General features: G+C 34.8%; 1 protein-coding gene across 1 annotated transcript in view; it reads left to right on the top strand.

The window, feature by feature from the left end:
* The window catches only part of PTBP2 (polypyrimidine tract binding protein 2), an 84678-nt gene that overhangs the window by 37336 nt on the left and 25956 nt on the right, over positions 1-21386 (top strand). Inside the window, exons 4-8 of the mRNA XM_080801986.1 lie at positions 9447-9619; positions 10497-10640; positions 14747-14911; positions 15004-15114; positions 21018-21213. Of these exons, the coding sequence (XP_080658112.1) occupies positions 9447-9619; positions 10497-10640; positions 14747-14911; positions 15004-15114; positions 21018-21213 (789 nt within the window). The remainder of the gene's footprint in view (positions 1-9446; positions 9620-10496; positions 10641-14746; positions 14912-15003; positions 15115-21017; positions 21214-21386) is intronic.

Below are 21386 nucleotides of genomic sequence, written 5' to 3'. Positions count from 1 at the left end.
GTAAAATTTTTGAGTCATTTCTTTATAGCTGTGGATATGGAATATTCCTTTAAGTTAAGTAATATATATTTCTGCCAGTGCCGCTAATTGTTATTCTATAATAGCAGGATTTATTATTGCTGAAAGTGTGACATTTTGCTTTATGTGAAAGAACTGAAATCATTCCACGGATTCTGATACATGTTACTCAGAACTCTGGGGTTTTCATTTTAACTTCTATGTGAAGACATTTTTATGTAATGTCATTTCATTTTGTTATAATGCTTTGAGAGTATTTCAGCACATGAGACTTCTAGTTTAGTCTAGGCTTCTATTTTTTCTAGCTCACACGTAAGGTGCTTTTGGCAAGTGGGCTGTGCAGCTTCTTTAAAATGCAGTTACAGCCAGTTTTTACAGTAAACCTAAGATTTTTTTGTGTGGTGGCTGTTAGTCTTGACTAAACAGCTAGCAGAATAACAGAAATATCTCTCTGAATATACCTGCATTTCTAGTTAACCCTTTTTTTGAATTTCTGTTTTCCCAAATAGGAAAATAAAGTGTACAGACATTCATTTTTCATAAGTCATATTCTTTTGATTTTTTTTATTTTTTCTAAGGCCAACAGCCTCTATAACATTATGCTTTTCCCTGAAGTCTAACTTAAAACTGCTTGGAATTGAAACTGTTTTTCTTCTCAGTTTCACATTTGATAATGGATGCTACCAGTGCTCTTTATAAATGCTTGAATGTGAAAGACTTAAGAGATTGAGAATGTACTTACATTTTGTTAGTTTCTACTATATAAATAAGTAGAAGTATAAAGTTTTGAAATGTACTTCAGGTTGATACATAGTTGGAAGCATAGAATTAGAATATTGGTGAATGAGTGGGACTAAAATAATAGATTTACAAATTAAATGAGAAGGTGGGTTTTGAGACAGAAGTGTTGGAGTGTGCACATGAGCAAGTAAAGCTAGGACTTGGGGACCAAAACGGCTTGAGGAACTCCCAGCTATTACTGGGAATGAGTATATAAGCAGAGGGTTTGAAGCAGCTGTAAAATGAATCAGGGAAGTAAGAAAACAAGAAATGAATTGTTAAGGATGTTGTGAGAACAGAGAGATTGATAAGTGTGAGAGGTCTCACAGTATTTTGATCATGGATGGATTTAACAAATGACAAATTAGTGAGACCGTTTATGTCAAAACTGTAGGTAAATACCACTAAAGAGCAAAGGTCAGTGAAGGAAAGAATAGACTGATCAAAGGTGAAGATGTTCACTATAGAATTGAGGTAGAAAACCACTTGGGAAGTATTCAAATAGAAATAGTTTTTACTTTTTTTTTTTTAACATAGTATTTCGAATTTAGGAAGAACGTCTTAAGCAAAAGACTTTAAGAAGGCTGAATAACATGTGGAAAATGTTGTGATTAGAGATTTCTATAATTTATATACAACCTATATGCATGAATAAAAGCATTACTACATTGTTGTTGCTTTGGTTCTTCAAAATCATTTTAATTATTACTGGTTTTACATTCAGAAACCAAAAGTTTGTGGGTTTACCTGGGGAGTGGAAGGGAAAAGATCATGGAAAGAAGTCCAAGTTACTGCACTTTGTCTTCTGAGAAATCACAGATCTATAACCCAGAGACACCCTGACTTCCTTACTTCTCTGATAGGCTAATAAATGGCCTATGTGTTTCATGAGCTAATACGGGCTATATATTTTCTTGTGTCCTTTTTCTTTTCCAGGTATGGAGTATTTTTATATGTGGAAGTATGCTTAGTCATATGATTAAAAAGTCCACATTCCCTCATTTTATGTTCTTTTCTTTTTTGGTTTTTATTTATATATTTTTTTATTAACATATAATGTATTATTTGTTTCAGGGGTGCAGATCTGTGATTCATCAGTCTTACACAATTCACAGCGCTCACCATAGCACATACCCTCCCCAGTGTCCATCCCCTAGGCTTCCCATCCCTCCCACCACCCTCCACTCCAGCAACCCTCAGTTTGTTCCCTGAGATTGAGTCTCTTACGGTTTGTCTCCCCCTCTGGTTTTGTCTTGTTTCATTTTTCCTTTCTTCCTCTATGCTCCTCTGCCTTGTTTCTCAAATTCCGTGTTGATGTCAGTGAGATCATATGATAATTGTCTTTCTCTGATTGACTTACTTCATTTATCATCATACCCTGTAGTTCCACCCATGTCGTTGCAAATGGCAAGATTTCATTTTTTGATGGTTGCATAATATTCCTTTTCATCTATCTATCTATCTATCTATCTCACATCTTCTTCATCCATTCATCTGTTGATGGACATCTAGGCTCTTTCCATAGTTTGGCTATTGTGGATATTGCTGCTGTAAACATTGGGGTGCACTTGCCCCTTCTGATCACTACATCGTATCTTTGGAGTAAATACCCAGTAGTGCTGGGTGAGAGGGTAGTTCTATTTTCAACTTTTTGCGGAATCTCCGTACTGTTTTTCAGAGTGGCTGCATCAGCTTGCATTCCCCACCAACAGTATAGGAGGGTTTCCCTTTCTCTGCATCCTCGCCAACATCTGTCATTTCCTGACTTGCTAATTGTAGCCATTCTGACTGGTGTGAGGTGGATCTCATTGTGGTTTGGATTTGTATTTCCATGATGCCGAGTGATGTTGAGAACTTTCTCATGTGTCTGTTAGCCATCTGATGTCTTTTTTGGAGAAATGTCTGTTCATTTTTCTGCCCATTTCTTCCTGGGATTATTTGTTCTTTGGGTGTTGAGTTTGATAAGTTCTTTGTAGATTTTGGATACTAGCCCTTTATCTGATATGTCATTTGCAAATATCTTCTCCCATTCTGTTGGTTGTCTTTGGTTTTGTTGACTGTTTCCTTTGCTCTTCAAAAGCTTTTTATCTTGATGAAGTCCCAGTAGTTCATTTTTGCCTTGCTTTCCTTGCTTTTGGCGATGTGTCTAGGAAGAAATTGCTATGGCTGAGGTCGAAGAGGTTGCTGCCTGTGTTCTCCTGAAGAATTTTGATGGATTCCTGTCTCACATTTAGGTCTTTCATCCATTTTTGAATCTATTTTTGTGTGTGGTGTAAGGAAATGGTCCATTTTCATTCTTCTGCATGTGGTTGTCCAATTTTCCCAACACCATTTGTTGAAAAGATTGTCTTTTTTCCATTGGACATTCTTTCCTGCTTTGTCAAAGATTAGTTGACCATAGAGTTGAGGGTCCATTTCTGGGCTCTCTATTCTGTTCCATTGATCTGTGTGTCTGTTTTTATGCCAGTACCATGCTGTCTGGTGATTACAGCTTTGTAATAGAGCTTGAAGTCTGGAATTGTGATGCCCACAACCTTGGCTTTCTTTTTCAGCCTTTCTGTGGCCACGCAGGGGGTTTTCTGTTTCCATACAAATTTTAGGATTATTTGTTCCATTTTGTAAAAAAAGTTGATAGTACTTTGGTAGGGATTTCATTAAATGTGTAGATTGCTCTTGGTAGCATGGACATTTTCACAATATTTGTTCTTCCAATCTGTGAATATGGAACGTTTTTCCATTTCTCTGTATCTTCCTCAATTTCTTTCATGAGTATTCTATAGTTTTGTGAGCACAGATTCTTTGCCCCTTTGGTTAGATTTATCCCTAGGTATCTTATGATTTGGGGTGCAATTGTATATGGGTTCAACTCCCTAATTTCTTTCTTCTATCTTGTTGGTTTATAGAAATGCAACTGATTTCTGTGCATTGATTTTATATCCTGCCACTTTACTGAATTCTTGTATGAGTCCTAGCAGGTTTGAAGTGGAGAATTTTGGGTTTTCCACATAAAATGTCATATATCATCTGCAAAGAATGTGAGTTGCACGACGACTTTGCTGATTTGGATGCCTTTTATTTCTTTTTGTTGTCTTGATTGCTGAGACTAGGACTTCTAGTACTATGTTGAATAGCAATGGTGATAGAGGACATCCCTGCCATGTTCCTGACCTTACGGGAAAAGCTCTTGGTTTTTCTCCATTTATAATGATATTCTCTGTGGGTTTTTCTTAGATGGCATTTATGGTATTGAGGTATGTTCCCTCTAACCCTACACTGTATAGTTTTAATCAAGAAAGGATGCTGTACTTTGTCAAATACTTTTTCTGTATGAATTGGAGAGTATCTCATGTTTCTTGTTCTTTTATTTTTTTATTTATTTATTTTTTTAAAGATTTTATTTATCAGATAGAGATCACAAGTAGGCAGAGAGGCAGGCGGAGAGAGAGAGAGGAAGGGAAGCAGGCTCCCTGCTGAGCAGAGAGCCCGATGCGGGGCTCGATCCCAGGACCCTGAGATCATGACCTGAGCCGAAGGCAGAGGCTTTAACCCACTGAGCCACCGAGGCGCCCCCTTGTTCTTTTATTAATATATTGTATCATGTTGGTTGATAGGTGCATGTTAAACCAACCTAGCAGCCCAGGAATAAATCCCACTTGGTCGTGGTGAACAAACCTTTTAATGTACTGTTGAATCCTATTGGCTAGTATTTTGCTGAGAATTTTTACATCCATGTTCATCAGGGATATTGGTCTGTGCCTCTTTTTGATGGGGTCTTTGTCTGGTTTTGGGATTAAGGGTAATGTTGGCCTCAAAAAATGAGTTTGGAAGTTTTCCTTACATTTCTATTTTTTTGGAACAGTATCATTTCTTCTTTAAAAGTTTGGTAGAATTCCCCTGGGAAGCCATCTGCCCTGGACTCTTTTTTGTTGGGAGATTTTTTATTACAGCTTCAATTTCCTTGCTGGTTATGGGTCTGTTTAGGTTTTCTGTTTCTGCCTAGCTCAGTTTTGGTAGTTTATATGTTCCTAGGAGTGCATTCATTTCTTCCGGATTGTCTAATTTGCTGGCATAATTGCTCATAATAAGTTCTTGTTATTGTTTGTATTTCTTTGGTGTTGGTTGTGATCTCTCCTCTTTCATTCAAGACTTTATTTTTTGGGGTCCTTTCTTCTTTTTAAGTCTGTCTAGGGGTTTATCAATCTTATTAATTATTTCAAAGAATCAGCTCTTAGTTTTGTTGATCGGTCTGCTGTTCTTTTGGTTTCTGTCTCGTTGATTTCTGCTCTGATCTTTATTATTTCTCTTCTCCTGCTGGGTTTAGGTTTTTTTGCTCTTCTTTCTCCAGCTCCTTTAGGTTTAGGGTTAGGTTGTGTATTTGAGACCTTTCTTGTTTCTTGAGAAAGACTTGTATTGCTATATACTTTCCTTTTAGAACCGCTTTGGCTGGATCCCAAAGAGTTTGAACAGTTCTGTTTTCATTTTCATTTGTTTCCATGAATTTTTTAAATTCTTTAATTTCCTGGTTGACCCAGTCATTCTTTAGTAGGATACTCGTTAGTCTCCATGTATTTGAGTTCTTTCCAATTTTCCCCTTGTGATCAAGTTCAAGTTTCAAAGCATTGTGGTCTGAAAATATGCAGGGAATGATCCCAGTCTTTTGGTACTGGTTGAGACCTGATTTGTGACCCAGGATGTGATCTATTCTAGAGAATGTTCCATGTGCACTCGAGAAGAATGTGTATTCTGTTGCTTTGGGATGGAATGTTCTGAATATATCTGTGAAGTCCATCTGGTCCAGTGTGTCATTTAAAGCCTTTATTTCCTTGTTGATCTTTTGCTTGGAGGATCTGTCCATTTCAGTGAGGGGGGTGTTAAAATTCCCTATTATTGTATTATTGTCAATATTTCCTTGATTTTGTTATTAATTGGTTTATATAGTTGGCTACTCCCATGTTAGGGGCATAGATATTTAAAATTGTTAGATCTTCTTGTTGGACAGACCCTTTTAGTTTGATATAGTGTCTTTCCTCACCTCTTATTATAGTCTTTGTCTTAAAATCTAGTTGATCCGATATAAGGATTGCCACCCCAGCTTTCTTTTGATGTCCATTAGCATGGTAAATTGTTTTCCACCCTCTCAGTTTAAATCTGGAGGTGTCTTTGGGTCTAAAATGAGTTTCTTGTAGGCAGCATATTGATGGGTTTTGTTTTTTTTTATCCATTCTGATACCCTGTGTCTTTTGATTGTGGCATTTAGCCCATTTACATTCAGGGTAACTATTGAGAGATATGAATTTAGTACCATTGTATTGTCTGTAAGGTGACTATTACTGTATATTGTCTCTGTTCCTTTCTGGTCTATGGTACTTCTAAGCTTTCTCTTTGTTTAGAGGACTACTTTCAATATTTCTTATAGGACTGGTGATCAGTTTTTTTGTGATCACCAAATTCTTTTAGTTTCTCTTTATCCTGGAAGCTTTTTATATCTCTCTCTATTTTCAGTGACAGCCTAGCTGGGTATAGTATTCTTGGCTGCATATTTTTCGTGTTCAGTACCCTGAATATATCATGCCAGTCCTGTCTGGCCCACCAGGTCTCTAGATAGGTCTGCTGCCAATCTAATGTTTCTACACTTGTAGCTTACAGACCTCTTGTCCCAAGCTGCTTTCAGGATTTTCTCTTTGTCTCTGAGATTTGTAAGTTTTACTATTAGATGTCAGGGTGTTGACCTATTTTTTACTGATTTTGAAGGGAGGTCTCTGTGCCTTCTGGATTTTGATGCCTTTTTCCCTCCCCAGATTAGGGAGGTTCTCTGTTATAATTTGCTCCAGTATACCTTCTGCCCCCCTCTCTTTCTTCTTCTTTTGGGATCCCAATTCTAAAATTGTTTCAGTTTCTCTTTTGAATTCTCCCTTCGTGTTCTAGTAGTTGTTCATTTCTCTTTTCCTTAGCTTCTTTATTTTCCATCATTTGGTCTTCTTTATCACTAATTCTCTCTTCTGCCTCATTTATCCTAGAAGTTAGAGCCTCCATTTTTTATTATACCTTATTAATAGCCTTTTTGATTTCAACTTTGTTAGATTTTATTTCTCCAGAAAGGGATTCTCTAGTTTCTTCTATGCTTTTTTCACACCCAGCTGGTATCTTTATAGTCATCATTCTGAACTCTAGTTCCAACATCTTACTAAGTCCATGTTGATTAGGTCCCTGGCATTTGGTACTGCCTCGTTCTTCTTCTTCTTTTTTTTTTTTTTTGAGGTTTTTCCGTTTTGTTATTTTGTCTAGAGAAGAATAGATGAGTGAGAGAACAAAATGCTGAAAGGGTGACAATGATCCCAGAAAAATACACACTAAACAAATAAGAGACCCAAAACTTGGAGGGGGTGGGGGAGAAAGAATATGATCAGGCTAGTGAATAGAACAGAGTCACACACTAGATTTGATTTGGGATGTCTTTTGGTCTGTTAGAAGAAACTGCCTCCCAAATTTAAAAGAAAGAAAAATGTATGTGTGTGTATATATGTGTGTGTATATATATACACACACACACACACACACAGATAAACAAAAATAAGGGTAAATACAGTAAAGGGATGGAATATGACTATAAAAATGAAAACTAGAAAAGATTTTAAAGAATTGGTAAGATAAAAAGTTGGTTGAAAAAAGAAAGGAAAAATTTAATAATAAAGAGAGGGTGATCAGACAGGTGAATAGAACAAAGCCATACACTAGACTTAGGGTATATTTTGGTCTGTTAGAAGAAACTGTATCCCAAAATTTTAAAGAAAGAAGAACTTATATACAGAAAAATAAGGTTAAATACAGTGAAGGGATAGAATTTCCAGAAAGTGGTCGCTTTTCTGTTCGTAATTGCTGCTGTTCTTTTCTTTGATCTGTTGAGTTTGTAGGTGCTTAGAATGGTTTGATAACTGTCTAGCTAAATTCCTGGGACCAGATGAAATCTAGGTCTCTAACTCCTCCACCATCTTGCTAACCCTCGCCTCATTTCATGTTCTTATATTCTCATCTGAAATGAAAATTTTCATAATATTTAGCACTAAAATATAAATTTTTATTAGCTACCCCTTCTAAAAATAGTCACCAACTGAGGGATTAACAGAGTATGAAGAGAATGTAGGTTTTGATGTTACATGATCTTTGGGATAAAAGTATAAATCTTTGTTGGCAGTTGTATCTAATGTTATATTTGTTTTGGAGATCCTCCTGTAGTGTAGTGAACTAGTCTACCTCTACCAATAGACTGTAAGAGAACATTGGGGATCTTACTAATTATCTTGTTCACTGCTGTACCCCCAGAGCCTCAAACAGTGCCAAACACGTTCTTGATACTAATTAACTCTTCTGTTTATGATTTACTTATTTTTAGAGCATGCACACTCCAATGGTGGGGAGTGGCAGAGGTAGAGGGAGAGAGAGGATCTTAGAGCAGGCTCCACACCCAGTGCAGAGCCTGACCTGGGGCAGGATCTTATGACCTGAGCTGAAATCAAGAGTCGGACGCTTAACTGACTGAGCCTCGCAGGTGCCCCAATACTCAGTAACTCATAAGGAATCAATGTGTGAATGAACTTTAAGGACACTTAGAAATCAAATTGATCTTAGAATTTTATAGATGTTGTTGTATATATACATACATACACACACACGCACACACACACAGCACGCATATGTTTATGGGTAGTTTTGATTTAGGGAGTACCATGAAGTACCTAAAGTTACACACAAGTGGAGTGTACGTGTATATTTCTCAGCTTATTAAGTATCCTTCGTTTTAGTTTCAGAAATATCCTTTAGTCCATAGACCATTTGGAACCACTGATATGGAATAGTGGATAGACTACAAGGTCTTCAAATGGTTCTACCTAAAACATCACCTATTTTATTGTGTCTTTAGTAGGACTTTTATTTTTGGTGAGGCTTTGGAATCAAGGCAGGTAACTAATTTTTTGATTAAAATGTATCAGTTTACTTTAAAGGTCAGAGTAACAGAAAAAGTTAATCAAGTCCATGAGTGTTTTATAGAATATAAATGTTGTTAGTGACAAAATATTTAGGTAGATTAAGTGGTATTATGAATAAATTAGGAGAGGCTCATTGTAGGTAAGCCTGTGGATTGACTGCATAATTATTTTTACAGCATTGCCTTCTTTGTTCCCAGTTTTGAGTATATTTTCTAAATTGAACCATTTATAATTTTCCCAGGTAAAATTACAATCTCCTTAATTTTTGCCAGGTCAGAAGTTTTACTTTTTTTTTCATTTCTGTTAGTCTATAGTAAGATGATTAAATTACAAGATAATTGTGTTCTTTAGCCACTAGACAATTTCTTTATGAAATTTCATTTTAATATTTTTACTTATCATTTGTTACTCTGTGACAGTAACAGAAACTGTTCTGTTCAGAAACATTTACCTAATAGTTATCTTAATTGATAATGTAATTTTATTTAAAAATAATTGGTGAATATGATTTTCTCTATTCCTTTGGAAGCCTGGCTTTTGAATTTCTAGGAATTATTCAGGTTTACTCAGCTATGTTCTTAAGTTCTTTTTTAAACTTTGTTTTGTGTGGGTTTTTTATGCAAATGGGGAGAATTAATAAAAACTTTTTAAAATGTCTTTCAGCCAATGGTAATGATAGCAAAAAATTTAAAGGAGAAGATAAAATGGATGGTGCTCCTTCTCGTGTACTTCATATTCGAAAATTACCTGGTGAAGTGACAGAAACTGAAGTTATTGCTTTAGGCTTACCTTTTGGTAAGGTGACCAACATCCTTATGCTGAAAGGAAAAAATCAGGTAATGCTACTTTCAGGTCCTGTAAAATGTTAAGCCCCAAACTACCCAGTATGAGGGAATTAGCGAATTCCTAATAAAAGGATAGAATATAGGAGGTCTTAACTTTTCTAAAAGTACATAACAGAAGTCTTATTTTGACTTTTCCTGGTAATGCTATTTGAGAAACTAATGCTAAGGAGCCAAAATGAGTCAATGTAGTTTTCAGATTTTGCCTTTTGAATTCACTTTTGGATTGTTATAATGAGATTGTGGAAAATACAAATGAAGGATTTCTTTTATTGTGGCTCTACTTTGTAATAACACAAACCAGTGGGGGCACTAGTAGCATCTTATCTTTTAAGTTTATCAGATGGAAATATTTATCTGATAGCATTAGAAGAAAATAGTCACTAATCCTAGGTATTCTTCACTGAATAAATGTACCTGTGGCAGAAAGATGCAGGCATATTAAAAATGAGAGTTGGTTTTAAAATTTCCAGTGATACCATTTAAAAGAAATTATGAAATTTAGCATTCATTTAAATATAATTAATGTCACTAATAATCTTATATTTAATTTTTAATTTTTTCCCTTTTCTGAGTTACACTGCTTTAAAAATGACTTTGAAATCTCTTTTTATGTTCTTTGGTATCGGAATGGTAAAATTCTAATACTGAAAAATGTTTGGATTTTATTTTCTCTAGCTTTTCTTTGGTCACATTTATGGTGTATGGAAAATAAAGATAACTAAAGATAACTTATTTGGCTGTCTAAGTGTAACTGGGAAGGTTATACTCTAGATACTGATTTTTCTCCTTAGCTGAATAGGTTACACAGATATTGAGGTTTACTTGAATATAATTCATAGTATTCCAATTTTTGCTATTTATTTTACAGGCATTTTTGGAACTAGCAACAGAGGAAGCAGCTATTACTATGGTTAATTACTATTCTGCTGTGACACCTCATCTCCGTAACCAACCAATTTATATCCAGTACTCCAATCACAAAGAACTAAAAACAGATAATACATTAAACCAAGTGAGTATGTGTAGGTACATAAATAAAATGGACATATTAAGAATCTCAAACTTATAACAGAAAGATGTAATTATGGGTATTTCCTTTTTATTTTTAAGATATTCTCTTGCAGTATGTCCCTAAATATTAAATATTATGTTAATTTACAAAAAGTATGTACAGTCTATTATTTTCATGTTTTAAATTGGTACTTGATGAATTAAATATTTTTTCAAAGCCTGAAGGTTCTGGTCAAAATGTTCATTTTCATGTTGCAAGTTCAGATTTCTGTACAGAAACTGTTTTTGAGATTGGGCTCACTATTAACATAAACTGTAGAACTCTGCTGCTTAGACTTTTAAGGTATGATATTTAATGCCTTTAGTTATTTTATAACTTTTTATAGGACTCAGGTTTCTCATGGGAATATTTTTATTGAAGATCTGTTAATGGTTTTCCTTGGGGAGGGAATGTGAGAATTGAGAATATATGAATATATTGATTTATTTTTTAAAAAAGTGTTGTAGAAGATACGAATTATTTAAAATCAATATTTAAAAAAAATAATATAAGAATGGGTTTATACCTAAATACATAGCATCACAGGGATGGTCTAAAAACTAGCTCTTTTAATATAGTTTTTAGCTAATTATATCTTTTCTGTTTCAGTAAAATCTAAACTATGTCTTACTCTTTGTCTTATGGAAAATGTAATGGACTATAATTCCTAATAGATTTTAACCATCCTAAAAAGTGACCTTTCAAGATCATTTTGGTAGTTTATATGTAAATAAGCATTTAAAACTTTCTGTCTGAAGATAAGACTAAATTTTCTGCTGTTTTTTTTCTTTGTTTTAATTTGGTATTAATTTTTATTACTTTTGAACCAGAAATTGTACTTCTAAAAATTTACATTGGAAATACTCTAAAAGAAAATACTCTGTTTTCTTTTTACTTAGAATTTAAAATGGTATTTATATATCAATTTTATTTTATATATTAGTATTTTTAGTAAAGTAATTCATATAAGGCATTCTCATTTTAAAAGTTTCCAATGCAAGGAACATGAAAAGGATAAAGATAAGGCATCTTTATTTATTATCTTAAATAGGATAAACAGTGAAAGCCCCATGAAGAAGGGACATTTGAGTAACAAACTTAAAAGTGGTTAGGAAGTAAATGTACTTATTCTGGTCTAGGTTATTCCAGATAGATATAGGGAACAATCAATGAGAAGTTGCTTCTGTTGGAAAAAGAAAAAAAGAAAAAGAACGTGGTTTTGCAGCCATATATTTAGTTTTCAGAAGCCCTTTAATCTTTTCTGATCATTTTTTTTATGTTGCAATTGATCATGTTTTATGATTTCACAGTTCTTTAAGGATTCGAATTAACAGCACTTTATTTTATTATTTATTTAGTTTAAAAAAACATACTTTAAAAAAAAAAAGATTTTATTTATTTATTTGAGAGGGAGAAGGCGGGGGTGGGGGTGGGGTTGGGGGTGTGTGTGCACAGAGGGAGATGCAGACTCCCTGCTGAGCAAGGAGCCTGATCCCAAGCTTAATCCCAGGACCCCTGAGATCATGACCTGAGCCACCCAGGTGCCCCTAGTTAACAGTATTAAACAGTATTAAAAAAAAATACTTCACTATGTGTAAACTACTGAATTTCCTTCACTGTTAGCTGTTATGTTTATCGTGTATCCATCTGTCTGCTCCTCCTCCCCTATTCATATTTCAGAATTAGGTTTTACTGGTTATACTGGTATGCTTTCCTTCAGATTAAGTAATGAGTTTGGATACTAAACTGGGATTCCCCAGAAAGGTCTGGGCCAATAGAACTCTCTTTAGAATTCCTCTTTCTTTAAGGGAGCATTTTGTTATTTTTGTTTTTTAATGGTTAAAGGAGAGAGATGATGGGGGAGGGGAGGAAGAGGAGTTTAATTGTTTGTTCATTAGGCTGACTTTACTTTAACCCTTTTATTTCCCCTCCTCTCCCTGCCCTCTGTAACTCTCCCAGTTTCTCTGATTCATGTGGCTGTCAGTGCAAACCCTGTTTGCTGTGTGTTCACTATGTCTTCTGTGTCATTCGTTTCTATTAATTTTGTGTATTCCAGGAATGTGATGAAAGTGTTCTCAGCCAATGATGACGTTCTCTCTATTCAGTATTTGGGTTTATTCCATTTTGTATTGATTTACAGGCATTTTTTATTAAGTTTTTAAAATTCCAGTATAGTTAATATATGATGTTATACTAGTTTTAGGTGTACAGTATAGTGGTTCAACAATTTTATACATGCTCATCCTGATGAGCTCATCATGATCAGTGTACTCTTTCATCCCCATCACTTCATTTATAGGCATTTTCTTTTTTTTTTTAAGATTTTATTTGTTTATTTGACAGAGAGATCACAAGTAGGCAGAAAGGCAGGCAGAGGGGGTGGGGGAAGCAGGCTCCTTGTGGAGCCTGGAGAGCCAGATGCGGGGCTCCATCCCAGGACCCTGGGATCATGACCTGAGCCCAAAGCAGAGGCTTAACCCACTGAGCCACCCAGGCGCCCCATTTATAGGCATTTTCATGGGCATTCATAATAGAGGCAAATGAATATGAGTCAACAATGAATTCTTCCATGATCATTCATCAGATTACTAAGTCTTTTCAGTATACTCTTTTTAATTGTCTGCTTAGTTTTCATCATCTTTCTTGTTACTTGAATAGCTCAAACACACACAGTCACCTCTTTGCTATATTGTTACAATAGCTCTCTTACTGGGGAAAGCAGCTAGGGTGATAGGGTTGCAGAGGAAACTTAACCATTTGTACCATTTGGATAGTATATCATGATCATGTGATTCCTATTTTAAAAAGACATTCCATTATTTGAAAGAGGAGATGTTAGTATTTTCCTACATTGTGATATTTCTTTGCTTGTAATAACATAAATATATCCAAGGACATGGTTTACTAATGAAAGAAGTAATATTGCAGTACATTACTTAAGATACTTTGAGTCACGTTAGCCAGTATATAAGTTCATAGGCCATATTATTTCATTAGCATTTAAATAGTGAGATTTAACCATATAGGCATGTGGTCCTTTGAATTCCAAACTCTGTGATCTCCTGGTTATGTGATATTTCAGTGAACTATTTCTTTTTTGTTTCCAGCTTTATTGAGATAAAATGGATATATTGTGTAATTTAAGGTATATAATGTGTTGATTTGATACACATACATCGCAGAATGTTTACCGCCATAGCAAATGTGCTGCTAGAGGGAGCACTGACTATTTTTGTTTATTCTTATAAGTGTTGGCCTAATTCTTTTGTGTTCTCCTTCCTTTTCATTTATCAAGGTGTTTAGTTGATATTTCTGTTCATCTGCTAATACAGCTTTTTTAAACTCTAAAGCGATATAACGGTATTTGTCATTGTTACTTAACAATTATTTGCCTTTATGTAGGTTTTTTGACTCCAGATAGAAAAATTATTTTCTTTTTAATGGAATCGGTCACAGTAGCAATACTCTATTCTGTATTTTTTTTCACATGTTAAAATCTCATAAATTAAAAAAAAAACTCAGAAATTAAGAGGTGTCTTAACAGTATTACATCTCTCCTGGTTTAATTTAACAGTATCTTAGAAGTTATAGTAATATGTATTCCTCCTTTAAGATTGTATTAAAAATAATAAGCTTTATGGGAGTTTTTTTGGGTAATCTAGTAATCTTGCTGAGGTTTACCATGTGCCTTTTTTATGGAGTGAATAGTGTTAGGTTGAAGTTTTATTCTCTAAAAGTTTCTATTTAAAACATTTTCTGATTATGTGAATCGGCCAAACTATATTCTGTTCTTTTAAAAATAAATTACATTGCCTGTCTTTGCTTGTTCGGTATAGGTCCCAAACCCTAGATAATTGCTTTGAAGTAAATACTAGTAGAATACTTGAATTATAAACAGGTGGTACCTGGCTCATGGCAGATGCTCAAAGGTATTTATTGAGTGACTATTAAATTTCGTTTACTCTGTATATGTTCTAGAAGAGAAATGAGCTAGTAGTATAACATACAGCAGAGTGTAAGTGGAAATACTGAGTGTGTTTCTAACTTGTTTATCTTCCGATTTTCAGCGTGCTCAAGCAGTTCTTCAAGCTGTGACAGCTGTCCAGACAGCAAATACTCCTCTTAGTGGCACCACAGTTAGTGAGAGTGCAGTGACTCCAGCCCAGAGTCCAGTGCTTAGAATAATTATTGACAATATGTACTACCCTGTAACACTTGATGTTCTTCACCAAGTAAGTTTAACTTAATTTTCATGTTTACCTATGAACTGGAGAAATAATGATACAGTAGATAAATAATACTTTGATTTTAATGTTTTTAACAGATATTTTCTAAGTTTGGTGCTGTATTGAAGATAATCACATTTACAAAAAATAACCAGTTTCAAGCTCTTCTCCAGTATGGTGATCCAGTAAATGCTCAACAAGCAAAACTAGTAAGTCTGGAGCATTTCTTTTTTCTTTTGGATATAGCGATATTTTTCAGTGGCAGATAGACATACATACACACACACATATGTATAGCTAATGTTAGTAATACTGACATAACTTGGCAATACCTTATGGCATTATAGATGGCCCAAATTGGTGTCATTTAGATACTATTAGAAAAGCTTAAATTTGTGATAAAGAACTGTTTCTTTTTAAGGATAATGATATGTGTAGTTATCTATAATACATACTTTTATTATTTTGCGTTTTTTGTTTGACTTAGGTACAAAGTTTTAAGCTCCTGAGGATATAGCAGGATTAGATTGTACATGCACACCAGTAAAGATTTTAAATGTTTTCCAATGGGAGTTTCAGAGTAATTAATTTAGCTGTCAAGAGAGTTTGGCTAAAGTATATCATCACACATGTGGCTCAGATGTTATGATAGGCTCTCAGTTTATGTAAGACTACAGTATATTTAATATTCTTTTTGAAGATTGTTTTAAAAAGACAGCTTTTTTAAATAGGTTCCTAGTCTACTTCTTACTTACATCCTTTATATTTTTATATTTTTATATATGGAGGGTAAGAAACCTATTAAAAGAAGTAAAGTATGTTCCCATATCATGGCCACCCTTGAAAACTACATACCATGTCTTTGCTTCTAAATGCCTTAATCTTATGTTTGTGTATCATATTTAAATCTGCCTTTGCTCTAGTTCTTTAACTTCTTGGGTCATATTATCTCATTGTAATTATTATTCTGTTGTTAAACCATTACATATTCATTATTAAACCATTACATCAACTCTCTTCACTTATCTTCCTTTACCTTCTGTCTTGCCTCTTTTTCTCCCTTTTACTCTTACTTTAAACCAATTATGCTGTGTAATACTTCAGTGCTTCCTCTAGATTAAGATAGATTGTATGGAACTTAGACCATTTTTGATTGTTTCATTGTGTTTCCATCCCCAGAATCTCATTTGGGGAGCAAATATAGCTTTATACTTAAAGCAAAGTCTGTACTGTTAATATTGGCAAATTGAAATGGTTTAGCAAGTGCTATTCTCTCATTTTTTTCTGATATTTTATGTTGTAAACAGAACAGGAATTTTTCCTGTGTTACAAGGGGAGGCTAATATTTGAAGAGATAAAAACTTGAACTTAAAGAGGTAAATTATTTGAGGTAGACATATTTTCAGCTTGTTTTTCTCCAATATGTTGCTACTTAACTGGTTCTTAAGTTACATTACCTAATCTTCTATATTTTCCTTTTCAGGCATACATTAACATTTGGAATTCTTTTTTCTAAAAATAATGATTTCTCTTTACATGTCCCAGCCCTCCAACTTTGGAGATATTTTATATTTAGAGAGTAGCCAAAATCCATGTGGTATGAGGTTTGGTCAGTAGCAGAGAAAATCTAGAAGCCATGATCTTTATGGCATTTTTTTTTCCACCTTGACAACATATTTAAATACAGTGCATGTTTTTCTTAATGTGGAATATTTTTTATCATCCCTTCTGGTGCAGAGGGAAGAGTATTTGGTAAAAGACCAATGAAATGGAATTTGATTTGGAATTACACTGCATTTGGGCTATAATTCAAGGGGAAAGTAGTTTATATGTGTGTTTCATCTGAAATAATCTATAATCATGACAAAAGATTATCCTTTAATAATGTTATCAGATATTTGATGTTTTCATTTAACCAATCTTCTGTGTACAGATAATAAGCATCAGATATTTGTGAATATTGAATACACTTATTCAGGTCTTTTCTACAAAGGTGGAGAAAGGTGTAGGTTTCTACAAAGGTGAATATTGAATACACTTATTCAGGTCTTTTCTACAAAGGCGTACAATTGCTCTTACAATTCTAAGAGCAGGTAATTATTTAGTATTAATTGTTAATGAACTATTCTGGTATCTTAACTTCATTTCACTATTATTACAGAAGGAAAAAAGTTTATTTCCCAAACTTGCTTGCCCCATTATTTTATAACCCTGACACCTGACTGTAGTAATCTTTCTTCATGCCTGTATCTGGACTGTTGAGTATACCTAGAGAATATCATATAATCTAGCAATTGTTACCGGTTGAAATTTATCATCATCAACTACAACTAGACTAAGCCCTCTACTTAAAAAAATCTTACCCTATTTCTCCAGTCAGCATGCTGTCCCATTTTTCACAGTGACTGTATCAGAAAATTCTCATTCCACCAAGTCTCTCCTTATTCCCCCTTATGACCTTGCCTCCTGCTTCTCAGGAAAAATAGGTGGAAACTCCCATCAGCTTTTCTCACAAAATCTACTTATACCACACCTATCTTTCTCTAATAAAAGGCGTAGATATTTCTAAGATCAGTAAACACCCCATCCTATCCTTTTCTGCCCTCCAAGAGACTTTGCACTGTCATCCCCTCTTTCTCATATTTTTCTCTCTGTTGGTTACTTCTCACCAGTGTTTCAAACATCCTTGAATCTCTCATTGTATGTGAATTTACCCTGAACTCCACATAACTCTCCAGCTATTCACCTATTCTTCTCTCTTGTCATTTATAGCCAGATTTACTAAATAGGCCCTTTGTTTGCTGTTTATACTTACCTCCTTTTTATTTCTCTTCCTCTTGCAATTTGGTTTCGACCCCCCTTTACCCAAATTGTTCTTCCTACTGTCGGCCACGATTGCCACAGTGCTAAATCGTGCTAAATCTCAACAACGTTATTCCGTCCTTATTGTCCCCGTCCTCTAGGTAACATTTGACTCTGAGCCATTCTCTTAAAATCATCTCTTCTCCTGGTCTCTAACACTTCTCGCTTAGATTTTATTTTACCTCTCTAACTATATCTTATCATGTCCCTCCCCTTCTGCAGGGGGGACTTCATCTGTTCCCACAGCTGAATTACACCTTTGTGACTCTGACAGTGCCCACGTGGCTCTCTAGCATCAGATCCTTTCTAAGAGACCCAGACTAGGAAATTAGTGGACCATCAGGCACCTTCCAGACTTAGTGTGTTCAGTTCAACTCCTGTAACTTACCTTCCCTGGCCACCCCCTCACCTCGCTCCCTCCCCCCCAAAAAACCCTGCCCTCTGTGCTGTTCACTGTGGTGGTAAGTCTCAGGGTACCAAATTTGACATCAGTAACAAGCCAGAAAACGTGACTTTTATTCCTTTTACTTTCAGCCTATCACCCAATCTTATTGATTCTCATCCTAAATTTCTGTCGCATCCATCCTTTTGTCTCCCAGCTCGCCACCACCCTAGTCTAAGCCAGGTGTTACTCAGAGTGCCGGTCTCTGATGTTACCAGGAGCTTTTGTCAAAATACAAGTCAACATACTTCTAGCTATAATGTGTTTAGTGTGATATTGATACAGATTCTGACATAGACTCCTTATCTTTAGGCGGATAGGTTTCGGCTGCTAGTCCATGAAACACAGCTTGAGTAAAATACCAATCTAAGCCATCATCTCTTAAATCCTTACTTCAGTGGCCTTCTCACTCAGCTCACAACTTTGACTTCTTCCCCCACTCTTGTTTTTCCAGAGTACTAAGAATGATCTCAACTTAAAGTCCTATAACTTCCATTCTCAGTGCCCTTCAGTGACTGACTTTTGTCCTTAGTATAAAGTGCTGTCCTTAACGTGGCTTACAAAACTCTTAATCAGTCCTCAGCTTGTCTTGCCTTTTACTGTATTGGACTTTTTAAAATAGCTTTCATGTGCTGTATTTTTTCTGATTTCTCAGGCTTAATAGCTGGATGTTCCATTTGCTTCTACTGCTTTCTCTTTGTCTTTTTATGTCCAACTCTTCCTGTCTTTCAGGTTTGCAGGTCTCAGAGAGGTCTTCCATAAACTTCCATCTACATTATATCCCTTCCTTTCTTAGTTCTCACTACCACAAATCAAATTTGTATTTCTTAGATGTCTGTATTTCCAAGTTTTACTGTAAGTCACATAAAAGTGGGTACCTTGTCTTCTTTTTTCTCTGCTGTATTCCTAGAACACAACACAATATATGGCACATTGTTGGTATTAGAACTTTCCTCTCATGTCACAACTCTCCCAGCATCTGCTGTGTTACAAATCTCTTCCCATTTTGCAGTCATCCTTATATATCTCAGTATGTTATGGAATGAGTTGGTTCTAAACTTTGTAGTTCAGTTGCTACATTTTTATGCTTGTTAAAACAATGGAAATTATATATAATTATGGGCAAAGAATACAAGTTTAGAAAGAGAATCTCAAGCCTACCTTCTAGTCTTTTAGTGACAGTTCGATATGAGTAGGAGATGAAAAATACATCTTAAGCACTGGGAATTCAGTTAGCCGGCAAAGTGTACCTTTAGGTTTTAAGAGAATTTATAGTTTTCTTCTGAATATGGTCCAGAGCCCACCTAGGTTCTTGTCATGTAGATTGCTTGTTAAAAAAAAAACAAAAAACATCGGGACTCTTGAGTATCCTGAACTAAGAAATCATAATCTTTGGGGATGGCAGCTCAGTACTCTGTTTTGTTTTTGAAAGTTCTGGGTACCACTGCTGTGTAAAGGCAGCTTGAGTGATAGAGCCAACGAAATTCTTTTTATACACTAGTTAAAATTTTTGGCAGTTATTTTCAGTTAATTGGAAAATTTTGCCCCCTAGCATTTTGCTTTATAAGAGAAGAATAGCTCGGAAAAAGACTAACAATGGAGGTATTAGTAGTGAGGGCTGAAGGGGGAAATTCAACAATCTCTTGAGTTTGTCCTAAGGTTCATGTGTGTTTCAGTCCCATTTCTAAAAAGGTCATGCAAAAACATGTTGGTCTACTATTAAAATCGTATAGTTCTAGCTTTACATACCTAATGGATCTTGGTCTGTATAAACATCAGGCTTAAATCTATTGATGTATTATCAGAAGAACTGTCATTTTCACGGTGATTTATAGAGGTAAACATATTTTTCATTTCTGAACCATTATTTTATACAGTAAATGTTTATTCTTCTAATAAAAAATTAACAATATATTCCCTTGTTCTTTAGTTTGTTCTAGCCTTCTATCCAGCTGGAATAGAAATGGTGATTATATAGTACCAGGAAAAAAACCTCATAATAATCATAACAGCAGCAATTATAACTCACATTGTACTTTGACATATGTAATCTTTTATTTAATCCTCAAGGTAATCTTGTGAGGATCCTGGCAGCCATTATCTTCTCTGTTTTCCAGATTAAGAAAGATCCTGAGATTCAAAGAGGTTAAGTAACTTGTTCAAGATGACCTGATTTGAGTGTAGGCTTTCAGATCTAGAACTTGTACTCTTTATTCCTGAGCTTTCCTGGGATAACGTTGCATTTTCTAATTCAACAATCTATTTGGATTCAGGTTGAACACCTCAAGTTAAGGAAATAATAGTGTTTGCATTACTACTATGCATTATAGTGATACTTATTTGGCTTGAGGCACTTCATAAAATGTGACCTCAAACAAAAGTTACGTTATAAAATTACACCAATTCTCCTAAGTACTACCATCCAGCAAAAAATGTGTATGCATAATAAAATTAAAGTATTATGCAGGCTATTATGGTATGACTTTTGGCAGGACTGACTATATTTGTAATCCTTGTTCATTTTTTTAAAATTGAATTATTTGCACATTTTTTAAATTAAAAGCATTAGCATATGCATTTAACTGATTGTATTTTAGATTTAAGTAGTATTTTCTATTTCAAAAAGATAGTATTTGTGGAAACAAATGCATGTACAACTGGGATAACAAAGAATAATGTATGATATTTGATCCCTTTCCTGGTGTCTTTTATGTGCAGGTCTTCATTGCTGGGTTTTGTTGTTGAAGTCCTGTTTCTTACTAATTTTCATTCCTTAAGACTGCTGATATACTTTATTCACTTTTACAGGCCCTAGATGGTCAGAATATTTATAATGCTTGCTGTACCCTAAGGATTGATTTTTCCAAACTTGTGAATTTGAATGTAAAATACAACAATGATAAAAGTAGGGATTATACTCGGCCTGATCTTCCATCTGGGGATGGACAGCCTGCATTGGACCCAGCTATTGCTGCAGCATTTGCCAAGGAGACATCCCTCTTAGGTATGATTTTTATTGTCTATACCACTTTTCTCCCATTTTGCCAAGTGGAAAGGTGCCTGTTAAACTCCAGTAAGTATAATGAATCCCCCATTTTGGAATTTAAGAAATTGTGTTAGGTTTTCCTTTTTTTTTTTTTTTTTTTTTTTTTTTTAAGATAAGGGGCATTTGAATGC

Source organism: Martes martes (assembly GCF_963455335.1).
Source record: "Martes martes genome assembly, chromosome: 4".
NCBI lineage: Eukaryota > Metazoa > Chordata > Mammalia > Carnivora > Mustelidae > Martes > Martes martes.
This window is presented reverse-complemented; position numbering and strand designations above follow the sequence as displayed.